The sequence below is a fragment of the Strongylocentrotus purpuratus genome, unplaced genomic scaffold, assembly GCF_000002235.5.
Source record: "Strongylocentrotus purpuratus isolate Spur 01 unplaced genomic scaffold, Spur_5.0 spur5_scaffold_20, whole genome shotgun sequence".
NCBI lineage: Eukaryota > Metazoa > Echinodermata > Echinoidea > Camarodonta > Strongylocentrotidae > Strongylocentrotus > Strongylocentrotus purpuratus.
Genome location: NW_022145606.1, coordinates 3,786,731 through 3,803,231, shown reverse-complemented (window position 1 = coordinate 3,803,231; position 16,501 = coordinate 3,786,731). Strand labels below are relative to the sequence as shown.

At 40.0% G+C, this 16,501-nt stretch overlaps 1 protein-coding gene across 1 annotated transcript in view; it reads right to left on the bottom strand.

Annotated features, from left to right (window-relative positions):
• The window catches only part of LOC575618 (dynamin-binding protein), a 55,416-nt gene that overhangs the window by 23,965 nt on the left and 14,950 nt on the right, over positions 1–16,501 (bottom strand). Inside the window, exons 2-11 of the mRNA XM_030993216.1 lie at positions 13,489–13,692; positions 12,439–12,525; positions 11,433–11,570; positions 8,203–10,665; positions 7,014–7,160; positions 5,152–5,244; positions 4,113–4,189; positions 3,337–3,478; positions 2,447–2,610; positions 686–766 (exon numbers count right to left, since the gene is read on the bottom strand). Coding sequence (XP_030849076.1) covers positions 686–766; positions 2,447–2,610; positions 3,337–3,478; positions 4,113–4,189; positions 5,152–5,244; positions 7,014–7,160; positions 8,203–10,665; positions 11,433–11,570; positions 12,439–12,525; positions 13,489–13,684 — 3,588 coding nt within the window. The 5' untranslated portion in view covers positions 13,685–13,692. The remainder of the gene's footprint in view (positions 1–685; positions 767–2,446; positions 2,611–3,336; positions 3,479–4,112; positions 4,190–5,151; positions 5,245–7,013; positions 7,161–8,202; positions 10,666–11,432; positions 11,571–12,438; positions 12,526–13,488; positions 13,693–16,501) is intronic.

Below are 16,501 nucleotides of genomic sequence, written 5' to 3'. Positions count from 1 at the left end.
TTCCTTGGATGTCACTTTTAGGGTCAAGCTCGCTATCCATGAGGACCGCTATTCATAAGGACCATTATTCATAAGGACTGCTATCCATAACGTGTAACAAAATGAATAGCGATCCTTATAAATAACGAGCAGACCCCAACTTTTAGATTCACAGGAAAATTTGTCATTACATTAGTCACACTCGAGACAAAGTGACCCTGAACTGACCCCAAACTGATGCCAAACCAAATCAAAACATACAGATCTTTGACCGATTCTTTGGTCTGAAGTTGCTCTGGAGAGTGTTTCACAAAGGCTAACATTGAATTTAAGTTGGACTTAACTATGGCAGGTTGTTAATGCCACTGTTTGCTCTCACCATTATGATTTTTAGATAATGTTTTTCCCTTCAATAATGAATTATCCCAAAATGTCATTTCTGTAGATTTGTGACCATGATTTGCACGTCCATTGAGAGACTAATGCCAGTAAAAGGTGTGAGCAGACAGGTGCATGAACGGCCCACCATAGTTAAGTCTAACTTAAAAACAATTTTTTTAGCCTTTATGAAACACCCCCTGCTGCCAATCTTATCAGTGTAACTAAATAAGAAGCCAACTGGTTAGTAATGATTTGAAATCCAAAGTGCTTGTTATGATTGGTTAGTTTAATCTGCATCTTTCAAATCAAGTTGCATAATTCTGACCGCTTTCTTGTTCTCTGCCGCTCGTTCCAATTCTTCCATTTCTTCCTCGGCCTTCACAATCAATATCTCATTGATTATGATCTGGTATAAAGGGAGACAAGGAGATAAACGCACAACGATGGGAACGGTGGTTAGGGGCACTAAACAAAATGTATGATGAGAACCAGATGGGCATGCAATTTTGTTCCAAACATTGGCAAAAGGTTCTTGCCGCTATTGATCTACCAGAACGGTTTTTGGCAACGCGAAACCTTTACATAACCACGATTCAGTTTTGTTTCATTTTTCATTTAATTGATTCCATCGCATTAGAGCCCCTCTAAAGTTTTGGGGGCTCAAAATTCCCCGAGTGAAAGAGGATGTCATTTAAGACACACTTCTGCAAAGATTTCTCCTAAAAAATGTGTTTGAAGACAAATTTTGATAACATTTCGGTTTCTAATGTATGCAGAAAACATAATTTCACATTAAGATACCATTTAAGCCACAATTTTGCCGTCAAGTTTTCGGGGCTCCCAACACTTCAAAGTGGTTTCAAGATCTGAAGCACTTGCACAATTTGTCAAAGTTTCACAAACTCAAGAGTTTTGAGTTTTATAATGGACTAGGCCTGCACATGGTGTACACATCTGTATTGATAGGCAAGACATAGGACAACATGCTTTTTATCAACCTTGAACATCTATTTAAATATATATATTATACATGTTCATACAAGGGCCAAACAAAATCAAATAACATGCAAATGACTATACATATAAATTAACACCAATATATTACAGACTGCGTGATTTTGCATTCTCATATATATTCTGTTTGATTGCTTCTTTCCTGTGTATACATATTAAAGATTGCAGCAAAATTTCATGCATAATACACACAAATCTAGCATACAAATATCAACAACCATGACTGTGTACAACTGTTCTATGAACAATGATGGATTACATTTTTCATGCAAATTTTGTTCAATTAGAAAGACAGCTAACAAAACAAAACAGCACTTAAAAGCATGCCACTTTAATAGTTAACAATTGAAAGTCTTTTTTCCCCCTGAAGTGCCTTTTCTCTCTTATTTCATCAATACTTCTAACTACTTCCTCTCTCTCAAGTTGTCTCCCTGACTGTCCATCTATCTATTTGCTTAAATGCATTTGTCTGTCTGTCTGTGCATCTCAGTCTTTTCAGTCTTCAGTAGCTCTTTGAAGGCTCTCCATCTCTCTCTCTGTCTAGTCATCTCTATGTATGTCTGTGTGTGTGTCTCTCTCTCTATCTCTCTCTGTTTGTCTACCTTTCTCTCTCTGTCCTATTAGTATCATACCTGATTCTCCTGTAAGACTGTCATGAATCCTTCCTGGCACAGCTTGATATCTCATACATAATCATCCTCGGTCTTCAGAAGTTCTTTGAAGACTCTCCATCTCTCTCTGTTGTGTCATCTCTCTATCTCTCTCTCTTTATCTATCTCTCTCTCTGTCTACCTTTCTTTCTCTGGCCTATTAGTATCATACCTGATTCTCCTGTAAGACTGTCATGAACCCTTCTTGACACAGCTTGATATCTTGTACATAATCATCCTCGGTCTTCAGTAGTTTGTTAAATACTCTCTCTCTCTCTCTCTGTCTCCTCATCTCTCTCTCTCTCTCTATCTGTCTCTATCTCTCTGTCTGTGTACCTTTCTTTCTCTCTCTCTCTCTCTCTCTCTCTAGCTCTGTCTCTCTGTCTGTGTACCTTTCTTTCTCTGGCCTATTTGTAGCATACCTGATTCTCCTGTAAGACTGTCATGAACCCTTCCTGGCACAGCTTGATATCTCGTACATAATCATCCTCAGTCTTCAGTAGTTCTGTGACAACTTTTTCTCTGAAGTCTGCAGGCGTCATCTTTGGTGCTGGGATAGGTTCAGGCATCAGCACTGCGAGTTGTTCTAGTGAATCAAAAGTAGTAATAATAATTATAGGCATTTCTATAGCACCGTCTATCTAGAAACTCTATTCCGAGGCGCATTAATTATTACCCCTGCTTTAACCCAGCTGCTATTACGGCGCTCCAGCATTTCAAGGAATTAAGTCATGCCAGGTACCCATTTACCTCACTTGGGTCGAGTGTGGCAAATGAAGATTAATGCCTTGCCAAAGGATATTCGTGCTGTATTGGGAATCGAAAATATTGTCCGATCCTGTACACTTGCAAGTTACATGAAAGAGATGGACAATAGTTCTTCCAATGGGTCTTCAAAATGAGGTTGAGTGAAGTTCTTGCATGTTACAAGTTGAATTCTGGTCATGCGATTGAATTGTGAAAGAAACGTTGTGGAATCGAGCATATGAGTATTGGTGTGTACTGCAAGGTTCTGGAATCAACAAAATGATAAGAAATTTGGCTCAATCTTGGTAAAGTTACAAGCACTGTACACAGAATGATGTATATGGGACTACACAAACTTGTGGCATAAAAATCTGTATGATGATACATGCTATATTTAGAATATGAAGGCATTTGAAGAGCCATGCTTTTCAGGGAACATTTTTTATCTGATGTTCTTCCACACTTGCATATTAACAATGATAATGCTCACAAATTATTTTTCACCTCTTTCCAGAACTCAACCTTCTCCATAAGTCCTGTTGTGCAAACAATAAAATCCACATACCTTGTAAAGTTTCGATTTGTCTCTCTTTGTCCAAGATGTCTAGTTCGTCGTCAGCGATCTGCAGCTGTAGCTCTGCTTTGTCTGTGTCTACAGTAACAAACGCACACTCCCTCACTAGGTTGGATTTATGCAGTCTCTGTGCCTGTTATCATCATAGAACAAGTGCAACATTGCAGATTATTAATTGCATGAAGGGTTTTGCGCTGACCAGAAATATCAATGGGGTGTCATACGCTTTGTGCAAAAGTACCCTGATGACAGTGCAATTTTAAAACAACATTTGATGGTTACAATTTCATGTCTTTTTTTTTCTTGAGCCGTCCAGCCTCCCGCGTCAAATGCCTGCTGCTAAGACAGTGCAAACAATGAGTGCGGGGTACTACGTGCAGGGTTGCTTAAAGATATAATCATTTGACTGGTTGCGCAATATAACATCGGAAAATAACCTGGAGTGAATTATGCTAACTACAATCCTCACTATAAATATGAGGTGATGAGGTGTGGACCAATCACATCAGAGTATCTGTAAGAGCTATTTACTATAAGATCACATTAACTTTGATCAACAAAATCCTGCTGGTTCCAAGATTTTTCCCGACTTGTTTTTCAATTACAGATCGATCAATCAATCTTTTATTTACTGGGTGTAAGCCACAAATATGTTTAAACTATTGAAATTTCTCCCAGGAAGCATTACATTTATAAAAGAATGCTGTTTGTACATGGAAATCTATTCAAGGGAGATGTAAAAAAAAAGGAAAAAAAAAATACCTTACCTCAATCTCTTCTTTGAGTTGTGCTATCCCGCTCTCCAAAGCGGCAATAGCCTCCGCAGTATGAGCCTCACCATTCACTGTGTTACAGAATGAACAAGCAAGGAACTTTTATAATAGATTGCCCATGGTGTACACAAATATGCAATCATCCAAGGCCTCGTCTTACAACGAGTTGTGATTGATCCAAATCAATCGCAAGTCCTCCAATCAATCGCAAGTTTGCAGTCTCCTATCTCTTATGTACATAATTGTGATTGCTAATTTGCTATCAATCGCAAATAAGTTGCGATTGACATCATTTCTTTGTAAGACGGGGCCCAGATCTTTGTTCGATTAAAGCAAGCATCTACATGTATATACTTGAATGCATTCACTTGATAAATAATTTTGCATACTACGTCACTTCATCTTGAAATGGTGATGCCCATGTTGTCCTGAGAAACTGTAATCTATACGTCTCTCATACACTTTGCGGGAGAATCTTGTAGAATAATTGGCAATACAATAAATCTCTCAGAATGACGAAAAAGTATTTCTTGGGTGAAGTTTCCTTTATATGTGGTGGAACAACATAATCTCCAGCAAAATTACCACATGGTTCAAGTGGCGCTCATTAAGGACCTCCATCACTTTGGAAATAAATATTCTTAAATGCACAAAGTGGGACTTCTCAATGTATAATTTATAATGTATAATTTGGGATATTTTGGGATCTTTCGTATTAACAGAAAATCAATGCTCCTTCTCTCCCCTTTCCTTGTCTTCTCTGCAAGTCGCACTTCTGCGTTTTTATTTTTATTTTTATTGTTGTATCTAGGTTGAGGGCTGCGGACATGTCAAGCTACTTTGCTTAATCTGTAACCCTCCTGCATCTAATGTATGTTCATTCAATATATTTGCTTAATTTCGTATATTGTTTGTATATACAATTATATACACTTGAAATATTAAAAAAGATGCAGAAACCAATAAATCAAATCAAATCAAATCAAATAAGCTTATTTTCAAAATGGCTTATGGGTCCGGATCTTGGTCTCACCTGCGCCTGGCCCTGACGAGTCATCTTCATCTTTCCTCATGTCTGGACCTAGTCTAGGAGCAACAGGCCTACCAGGAGGTACCTTCTTCTTAGCTGTGAGGGAGAAAGAGAGGGGGAGAGGGGGAGTGACGGGGAGATGGAGGGGAAGAGAGGGGGTAAGAGAGAGGAAGAGAGAGAGATGACAGAGTGAGAAAGGGAGGGAGGGAAGGAGGGAGAGGGAAGAAGAGAGAGAGAGCGATGAAGAGAGGAAAGGAGAGAGAGAGAGAGATAAAGAGAGAGAGGGTGAAAGAGAGGGAAGATAGTTAAAAGAGGGAGAAGTACATAGGAAAAGAGAAACAAAATAGATAGAGATAGGGGAAGAGAAGGGAGAGATAAAGTAAGACCGGTAACAGATGGTGGGGGGGGGGGGGGGTGACACATAAAAAGAAAGATAGAGAAGACGAGAGATAGCACAGATGAATGAATGCCAAACCAAAAGAGAGACAGAGAAAGATGCAGGGGGGGGGGGGAGAGAATAGGGAATTTGAAAGAGAGAGATAGAAGAGGGTGGGGAGGTTTTAAGGGAAGGCAAGTGAGAAAGAGAGGGAGATAGAAAGGAGAGAAAGAAAAAATAAGTGTGATTCTTTTCCAATGCAAGATAAAGAGGTTTTCAGTGACTGAAACATAACATACACTCAATATACAAAGCTGAAACAGAAGAAAAATAGGTCCATTCCATTGAAAGGATACAGTTTATTCTAAATGTATATCAAACAGCAAACATACTTGATACCATGAAAAAAGTACATATGATATGGAAAATACAATGTTCTGAACCAGCAAACCTTACCTTTACTCGATATACAGCTTGAATAATGATATATAATAAGGACAACCTGTGCAACTGCAAGCAATATACTCTAAGTAATCCACAAATTCCTGGTCAGTTGAGGTTTAACTGTGTATCATAGAGTTCCTTTCTGATTCCTCCCTCTCTATCAGTTACATGTAGTTATATGCATCGTACACATACAATGCACAATGCAGCACTAAGCACTCACATTCTTGACTGGTATTAGACTTTGTATACGTGCAGTGAAGCAGATTCACTTCAAACCAGTACAGTGCCTCACTGCTCAGTGCATTGACCCCATCCCATTCAAAAGATAGGGCTTCTCTAAGGGTGTGATATTTTGTTTGTATGTCTGGTGGAATCAAGATTGTTTAAAGAATTCTCATACAGCATGTGTTTAAACAGATAAAAACGCATTATCTTTATGAAATTGAACATTGAACATGGACAGCACAAAGTACATGTCATTTTTTTGTATACAGGACGTGTTTCTATAGTTGTCGTAGTTTTTTGTTTTTGTATACTCTTTGGATTGGATTGTGTTTTCTGGGCGTGTTTTGTTAAATAATAATCATTATCATTTGTCAATTTCAAGTAATTAATACCTACCTGGTACCTATTTACTTCACATGGGTGGAGTGGGGAGAGTCAAGATATTGTCTTGCCAATGGGCATTAGTGGTGTGAAAGGGATTTGAACCCTGTACCTCAAGGTAATTCAGAGTCCAGATAGTATCTATTAAAACCTCAACATATTTTAAAGCCCCACCGCACTACTTACATATACTTGCGCCCTCTATATAGCAAACAATAACTAATTGGTGACGATTGGTCCCCCATGATCCTCTTTTACATACGTTAATTGAGAGCAGAGTTGATGAGATAACCATCTGTCAGAGACCATGCAGGGAGGTCTAATCCTTCCTGGCCAAACTAGTGTGGTGGGGCTTTAAATGTGGCTTTGAATAATCAATCATGGCCAATTTATTAAATCAGGCAGAAGAGCAAGCATCTTCATTGTTAACACGTACCTGGCATGACTGGTCTTGCCGGAGCTGGTCGACTGGGTTTGTTGGACTGTGGGGGCGCTGTTTCCTCTACTCCACCTATTCCCAGGAGATCACCCACAGCTGCCTGTGAAGGCTGCCCTCTAGTGGTGGATGAATGCTGCTGAAGAACTGAGCAAGGGGAGAAAGAATTGAATCAATTGGACAGAGGTGATCTCTGGACAACTCCAGGGGGTGTTTCACAAAGATCCTACGTTGAAGTTATCTCTCAGTTGGACTTACAAATTATGGAGAGCCATTTGTAGCCTTAAAATAAAATATATCAAATAGTGAAAATTCAAATATTTTTGACTTTTTGTAAATTCCACATCGAGAGCCTGAAGTCTCCTTGATTATAGAAGTCATGAATGATTTGAATCAACATTTTATGCCTTTTAAAATATCTTTTACAAAACATTTTCATAGATGCTAACAGCTTTCCATAATTGTTAAGTCCAACTCAGAGATAAGTTCAACTTAGGATCTTTGTGAAACACCCCCCAGGGATCTTAGGCATATTTAGCCCATAGTTATGATCATTGTGAAACTGTGTTGAAGAAGCATACCGGTACATGTACATGTAAGTTCTACAAGGATATGACCTACAGTAGAAAATGTAGGGTGTTCTTTAGTGGTTGATGAATGTTGCTAAAGAACTGCACAAGGGGAGAAAGAATTGATCGATTGGAAAGAATTCTCTGGAGAATTAGCTCATAATTATGATCTTTGTGTGACTGGGATGTTATGTAGCAAGTGTAGGGTGTGCTTTTGAGCTTGATGAATTCTAATGAAGAACTGCACCATAGGAAAGACATTGGATGAAATGTGAAATACGTTAATGCCCATTACAGGTCAACAAATTTCATGCAATCCTCAACAACAACAGCAACACAAAAAGACCAAAGCAAAATCAAATACGTGAGATTTGTTTTAATTCAATAACAAGCATTGGCAATCAGAAGAGAATAGCTGATCAGTTCTGGCCTTTTTAGACCTCTGTCCTGAGTATGTTATAAGTATTAGCTGTTAAGATATTACAGAGAGAGAGCTCCATATTAATTTTACCAGCATTGCCAATTGGAGAGAACTAATCAATATCATCCTTTTTAAAACCCGATTCTGAAGTAAATTGAAGGTGAGGCTATTGGGTTACGACAGAGAATCTGAAACTTACCCTGACTGATGACTCCAAGATCTTGATCCAGGAGAGATGCACCTCTGGTGACAGGAGGTGGAGGAGCAGGAGCCTGCTGACCAGACACGTCCGTCTCCTCTGTCTCCCACTTTGAGGTGTCAAATATCTGCTGAATGCTGGCCTCAAAGTTAGCCAGCTCGGGGTTGGCAGCACGCTGGTTGTCGGTCAAGAGATCCAAGTCAGGCTTGGGCGGAAGGACCGGTTTCTGCGATGGCAGTGGAGGAGCTGGCAGCACAGCCTCTATGTTGTCTACGCTGGACCTAGGTCTTGGGCGGGGCACAGCGGTCCGAGGATCAAACTTCTGTGGCTTAGGAGGAGCGATGGGACGCTTACCAGGAGACGGGGGAGGGGGAAGCTTGAAGGAGGTAGAGGTCTGAGGATTCTCTGCGGGAATACTGAGAGGGGAATTGATGGTGAAGTTGATACCCTGGGCAAAGGCATCATCAGACATGTCTGATGGGATGCTGTCGTCTCGCGGGAGGCTGGCGTCTGGGAGGCTCTGAAGAGGATCAAAGGAATTAGCAAAGGAATTGTCCAAGGTACTGTCTCCCTCTCCTGGAGGAGTAACAGCAGAAAAGGGATTAAAGGATGCTTTGGTGGGTTGGATCTCTGCCTGTTGCTCCTCCACAGCTGCTGCAAATGGATTGGGGGAAGGTTGACGAGGAGGAATGGGCGGTCGGAAATCGTCCTGCTCAGAGCCAAACGGAGCGTTACTGACCGCATCCATTTCGCTGCTGAACGCTGCATTGAAATTTGGTGTCATTTCCTGCCCGTCATCTTGGATAACCTTGTCCAGGTCAGAGTTCACTTGTGAGAGGGTCAGAAGTCCCGACCCTGCACTGGTGTTAGGGGAACTTCCTTCAAGTAATGCACGATCTAAGTCCTGATTGACTTGCGATATCGTCAAGAGTTCTGGATCCTGGCCCACAGGCTCTGAGCCTCCGGACGGTGCAGCGGTGGCCTGAACGGCGGCACTTGCGTCTATACTGCTTCCCCTATTCACTGGACGCTGCACGCTTCTGATCTGCTTAGAGCTAGTGGGATTGAACGGCCTTGCAGCTAGGATATCAAACTTGGAAAGACTGTCTAGGGACTCTTGTTTGGTCATGGTAGGTCTGGGGTCCGATGATGCGTTGCTCACATCTACTGCGGACATTGGCATCATTATGGGAGACATCGGTGAGTCAACAGGACTCATGTCAAGAAGGGAATTCCCCCTTGTAGGTTGAGGAGGTGGCGTGGGAGTTGAGCTTTGGGTTTCTGCGGTCATGGGAGCGACGGTTGCAGTGTTGGCAGAACTCTTTCCTGCAAACGACACTGGTTTGAAGGTACTGCCGCCTGCTTTGAAAGCATGAGGAAGAGAAGGATCTGACGCATGGGTAGCTGGTTTTGTTGGAGCGAGGGGAGGATCAGAACCCCCAACAAGAGGGTCAAAGAACAGTAGATCATCCAAACCACCACCACCTCCAGAATCAGGCTTGGGGTTCTGAGATTCAAGTGTCCCAAGTGAAAACAATTCATTGGCATTCTTATCCGCAGGTGCGGTTGTAGGAACACTCGGGGCAGATCCTTTCTTTGAAGGTTTGACACGTGGCGGTTGAGGAGCAGGTCTCTTGAATGAAGGAGTTCTAGGTTTCTCTAATAATTGCACATAAGCGATTGGGATGAAGCCAACCTTACCGGCAGGGTTCTTTGCTTCGTACCATTCATTGTCTGGTTTACTCATGATGGTGATGATGTCACCCTGTTTGGCGGAGACATCGTGTTCTGTTTCAGGGTTAAAGTCGTACAGGACTTTCCCTCTTCTGCCTTTTATAGGAGGGGCCCCTTTACCCTGTCCAACATCCAGTAATTGTGGCTTAACAACAGCAACTTCACCCTGCGTTGATGAAGATGACAGCACTGGGTTACCGGATGCTTTACCTTGCTTCAACGGAACACTCTTGGACTTTGTCTCAGGGGGGACGTACCCAGGAGGGATATCCACAACGATTTGAACAAACTCTGCAGGAAAGAGTCCAACGTTTCCATCTAGCTCCCCTTCAAACCAGTTCTCATCAACTCGCTCTCTCAGATATATAGTCTCACCATCCATAAAGCTTAGCTCACAGTCTCGCTCCGCACTGAACGGAAATAGTGTCTTTGCCTTTGGCCTTTCTCCCGTTGCGCCCGATGTAGTACTGGTCCCTTGGAATGCCTTGTCTAATACATCAAAGTTTAAATCAGAATCATGGGGTGTTCCTCCAGTCTTTGGTCCATTTAATGAGTTTGAATCGAGCGCTTGCACACATATTGCTGGTAAGACTCCTGATTGGCCGTTTATTGTTCCTTTCAACCAATCATCATCCACCTTGCCCGTGATGGTGATGATGTCACCGACCATGAAGCTAAGTTCCTCACTGAGTTGTCCTGTCACTTTCTGAGTGGCTCTTGCCTGGTAATCTGAAAAGAGCAAAAAATGGAAAAAAGAGGAGGGTTTTTACAGGCAACTCTTCTGCACAATCACGTTTCTGTTATACTCATTAAATTGTTATCAATTCTGGATCTTTCAGTGCAAAAGTCATGTTGGTGCATTGTATAGCAACATTAAAAGCACAGCAGTGGTGCTATAGTCTTCAGTGACATGTACATGTAGTTCTCTCCTTCTCCAAGGCATTTCATTGGCGTTCCTGGCTAATAAAACATCTAAATTACTCTGCACTATCAAAGTGCAGGAAAATATAGTTACAAAGCAGCTGCATCATATATCAAAGTATAATGATTGTTTGTTTTATTATTATTTTCATCATTATTGTTACTATATTCATAGTCATCATCGTCATCAAAGGAGGTGCGATGGCTCAGTGGCAGAGTAGCGGGCTCAGGCTCGAAACCTAGTCAATGCACTTGTGCCCTTTGGAAGACATTAATCCTTATAACTAAGTCCATCGGAGAGGACTTAAAGCCATTACTAACAAACATGTCATGCTTTCTTAGCAGACAGGTAATGCAATAATCGATTGTTATTACTAGTACTGTCATCATTATCATTACCAATTGTTAATATTGTTATAATCATTATTTCTATTATTTGTATTACTACTAATACTACTATTACCATCATCATTATCACAATCACCATCATAATCCTCATCATTATTAATATATTTCTATCATTAATCAATAATTATTATGATTGATAACTAGTAAGGGCTGTTATATGAACGTACCATGTGTTGAAGCCTGATTGTTGTGTTGGAGCGATGCATCCTTATTCACATAGCTGACAGGGAATATCCCTGATCTCTCTCCTATAGAGCCCTGTAACCAGTGCTCGTCAATCTCATTGGAAACAGTTATCATGTCACCTGTATCAACAAAGAAAAAAATAATTTTAAACAAAATAGAGATTTAATTTATAAAACTCCACAAAGAGATGAAATAAAAGTGACTTAAGCTCAAGCATTTTAGCTATTTCCCACTCCTGACGACGGATAGTCAACCTGTTTAAAACGTCAAGCCATTCCTGCCACCTATCCTCTCCAACCTGCGCTATAGTTCTCCTTAAAACTATAAGCTAAGAAAGATAACCAACAGTCTTTTTCAAGACTACACCAACAGTCCTTTTCAGGACTACACACACTCAAGAAAGAAAGAGCATCGAGATAACCTTTTCAGGACTTCCCAATCCTCCCTCTCTCTCACATGGTGCAACCGCAAGCCTACTGTATATAATCAAACTTGTTTTAATGGGACCATATGTCTACACATTTCTAACGAAACCCGTTCCTTCACCCTGAAAGGGCCGGCCTAGCATTGATCCCCCCTGAATTTGAGTACCCGCAATATGCTTGAAGATGATTTTTAAACAGTAAAAAGGAAAATCATCAAACTCCACGAAGAGATGAAATCCACAGAATAAAACACAATCAAATAGGGGCTTGGTAACATAGTTAACATGAGAGAAAATGGTGCTAAGTAAGTGACTTCAATGCTTGATGTGCAATTAAAGATAATCTGAAAGTTTCAGTGAAAACGGAACATTATCAATGATACAAATTTGGAAAAACTGATCTGATTGATTCCTAAATTCTCAACTATATTATTATAATTCAATTTATTTCAGGTGAATGTAAATCGTCACAAAGCAATGGAATGCCTCTTTATACAATTCCAAACATTTAGTATCGTTATTATTATCATCATAAATATCATAATTTGTAACCATGCTCTAACCTGTCTTGAAGCAGAGATCGCCATCTGTAGAACTGTCATAATCCTGGATAGCTGTGACTTGATATGAGGCTACTTTCTTATCCGATGCTACAGATAGAACACAAGGGGGAGAAAGGAAGAATACACACTTAGAATGTTCCTTTCAAAATGGCATTCATATGGAATAATGTCACGTCTTGCAGCCGATCAATTACAAAACATTTTCTTTTTTCATTACCCAAATTTGAAATGATAATAATCACCTACAAGGACTCACCTTGTCTTCTTGTAATTATAATTTCTTATGAAATTTGAATTAAAAGTGCAACTAAAAACAATTTAACAAATTCTACCACGGCTACAAGAGAATACATTGCAGCTTTGGGATGTATATTTACTATTATTATTATCAATACAATTATTAAGTAATTGGCGTCACCTGTGCCTGGGAGGCGAAAAATAAGCTGAATCACTGTCACTGTCAGGTTTCTATTCATGTTGTATATTTTAAATCCTTATACATTTAACACATTTTTGGTACATTGCTAATATTTTCCATTACAACACTCCTCAACTTGTCTTGTATTTGCAATTTCTAATGAAACTTAAATTAAAAGTGCAATTTTAAAGTTGATATAACCTGAGAAGGCTACAAAATATACATAATAGGCGATGAATATCTTTTAAAATGCATGTACTGTATGTACACCATTATCAGTACATTGCTGTTTTGTATTACGGTGGGGGGGGGGGGTACTAAGTTGAAAAGTCTGGAGCAAACACGGAGACAGAGCGGAGAGAAAGAGTGAAGAAAATAAACAAAAACAAAAACAAAAAAGGGAGAGGTGAGCGATTTAGCCTGGACATCTCTAAATGCGGCTTTATAGTAAACAACAGGTAGTCATCAAATTCATTTAACAAATCAGGTAAAATAACAGGAATCTACTTACTTTGAACATAAAAAAATTGCCACAAGCATTTTACTTTTAATCTGAAAAGAGTGGAATACCACCAAAAAAAAGGAAACAAGTTTGATTTACCGCTACTTAAAAAAAGACAAATCAAGCTTACTGTTTGAGCCCGCATCGTTGAGTGGCTTGACGAAGCTTGCCGGGAACGTACCACTCTTTCCATTGCATGTACCACTGACCCAGCTCTCGTTGATCAGTGAGGTGATGTCCACCTGATCACCAGCTCTCAGAGCTAACTCACCGGGCTCAGTCGTCTCAAAGTCAAAGATGGCTACCACCTTCGACCCCACCTCCATGATGGTCTCTATGGCAACAAGAAGAAATTATTGAAATAAGTGAAATGAATTGAATTAATTTAGTTCAAATTAAACATACAATTGAATTCAAAATTAAATCAAATTAGACTAATCTAAATTCAAGTTAATCAAGGTAAATTGAAACTAAATTGATTTTAAATCAAATCAAATCAAAGTAAATCAAATTCAAGTTACATGTACAGTAATCATAGTAAATTGAATTTAATCAAATTAAACCTGAAATTGTAAAGTACACAAGCAAGGTATTAAAGTAAAGTAAAATAACTAAATTAATAATAAAATGTGCATGTGATTGATGTATTTGTTTGTGAAACAGAAACATGGTTAGCCTTTTAAAATAATGTAATGTTTGTGTTTGTTTGTTTTATTTATTCACCATGTAAAATAATTGTTTACAGATAATGAAATTCAGTGGGTTACATCAAGATATAGTACAAACATGTAGTAGGAACAGTGCATAAACAATGTAAAATGATACTGAACCTTGTAAAAAATAAAACCAATATTGAATTGAAAAGAATTCCCCTTTAAAGTAAAGATTCCTTTTCCCAAACTCCTCTTGCTGCTGGAGAGGGAATTAATTAAAATCAGACTATCAGATTAGAACTGATTAATGCTTGACTATCACATGTCGAATAATAACACAGGAAATCTTAATCAATTAATTACATACAATTACCACACTAGTTCATAGTTGTACAGATGGGGAACGTATACATTTTATAAGTGTATCACACAATATTGTTCTATTTCTCAGCCCTGTATACAGTATGTTGCGTACAACATGAAGGGCATATTGATTCAATATTATAGAGGAGGAGCGATAATCTAATTTAGACGCCACCAGATACTCCTCAACAAAACAGAGCAGATACTTTAACACGCGCGTACATGTAGAGAACATGTAAGTGTGGGTTTCCATTCGACATTCCTCCCCCATCCTTTATTAATACACACTATCTTAAAATATATCTCTTCTCTTTCATTTCATGTGCCCACCCTTCTCTCTATCTTGTCTTGTCTCTCCATTTCTTACTTCATCTCTGCCATTATCCCTCTCTTTATTCCGTCTCTTTTGCTCTCCCTCTCTCTCTCTCTCTCCATTTCTCTCTATTCCTCTCTCGCTCTCCCTCTCTCATCTTCCCTCTCCCCCTCTCTCTATATCTCTCTCTCCGGCTCTCTCCCTCCCCCTCTCTCGTTGTCTCTCCCCCCCCCTCTCTCTCTCCCTTTCTCCCATTCTCTTGTCTTCCCTCTCCCCTCCCTCCCTCCCTCCCTCCCTCCCTTTCTCTCATTTCCTTATCTTCACTCTCATCCTCTCTCTCCTTCTCGTTTCTCTCCCTCCCTCCCTTCCCCTCTCCCTCCCTCCCTCCCTCTCACTCTCTCCATCTATCCCTCCCTCCCCCCTTCTCTAAGCTCCTAAGCACGCAGGAAATTAGTCCATATTGATTAGTTGAGGCCCTAAATGAGATTGCATCCAGCCAGCGATCATCGCTCACTGAAGGCTCTTATTATGGAGAATCAGCTTGAGTGAATCATCCTGCATATTAAAGTATCTAATCCTTAAAGCTTGTTCACATGTAGGGTTAAACTTTGGATTTTTTTTTCCTAGCATGGCTCTTTCTAGTAAGTAAAAGGTAGTTTTAAAAAAACAATGGTATTTCAAAATTGGGTATTCTGCTTTATTGGCCTTGCATCTTTTATCTTTAAAGGTAAAGACCAGTATTGGCAACGCCCCAATTTCAAAAAATGAAATGGAAGCTCTCATTACCAATCATGTGAAAGAATATGTTTTGACTAATACATGATGATAAAAAATTTGCCGGGAAACCGCCTACTAATTCATATATTTGGTAAATTTATTTCTCTCATGGTCTGGTGAGAGAGATAGGGTAGTCCCATATACATCTTTCTGTGTATAGTGCTTGTAACTTTACGAAGAATGAGCCAAATTTCTTATCATTTTGATGATTCCAGAACCTTGCAGATGCTAGATGCTAGATGATCGACCTTTTCTGATCGATTCCACAACGTTTCTTTCACAATGCAATCGCATGACCATTACTGGTCTTTACCTTTAAAATATCCGGAAGAAACACTACATTAAGGCCCGGTCCCACTGCACTTACGGATGCAAAGAGGATGTAAAACGTAAAAAAATCTTGCCATCCGTTGTGTACTCATTGCATACATGTACGTGTTTCATACGCTCTATCCATCGAGCATCCGTCCACTGTGATTTCATCCGCGCAAAAAGTTTTGAGCTGCACAAAACTTTTAGAACGGATGAACTTCCACCGTGTACGATGTAAATCCGCGACAAATACGAGCAACAAACGTTCTATGTCCGTTATCATCCGTTAAACGTCCGCTGTATCCTCTCTGCATCCTCTGGGCATCCTCGCAACTCACATCCGCTGCAGCTGAAAATGGAAAGAGGGAGGAAAGATAAGGTACATGGAACGTCTATACATCGTTAGTAGCACGGAAATAGAAAGGATGTAAGCGTATGCATCTCGTATGTAAAGTATTGAAAGCTGTCATCCACTTACATCCGCTTTCATCCGATAGGCTTCCGATGAACATCCGTTTAACATCCCCGCTACATACTACCCACGTCCGTTATTTTCCGTTCTGTTTTCGCAAATTTTTGGAAATTTTGTCCATTTCTGGAGCGGATGAAAACGGATGGAGCCACCCGCGAAATTTTGCTTGTCCGCTGTGTCCTTTATGCATACGTTTTGTGTCCATCGGCCAGTGGGACCGGGCCATTAGGAAACAATTCAACTTGGTTTCAAT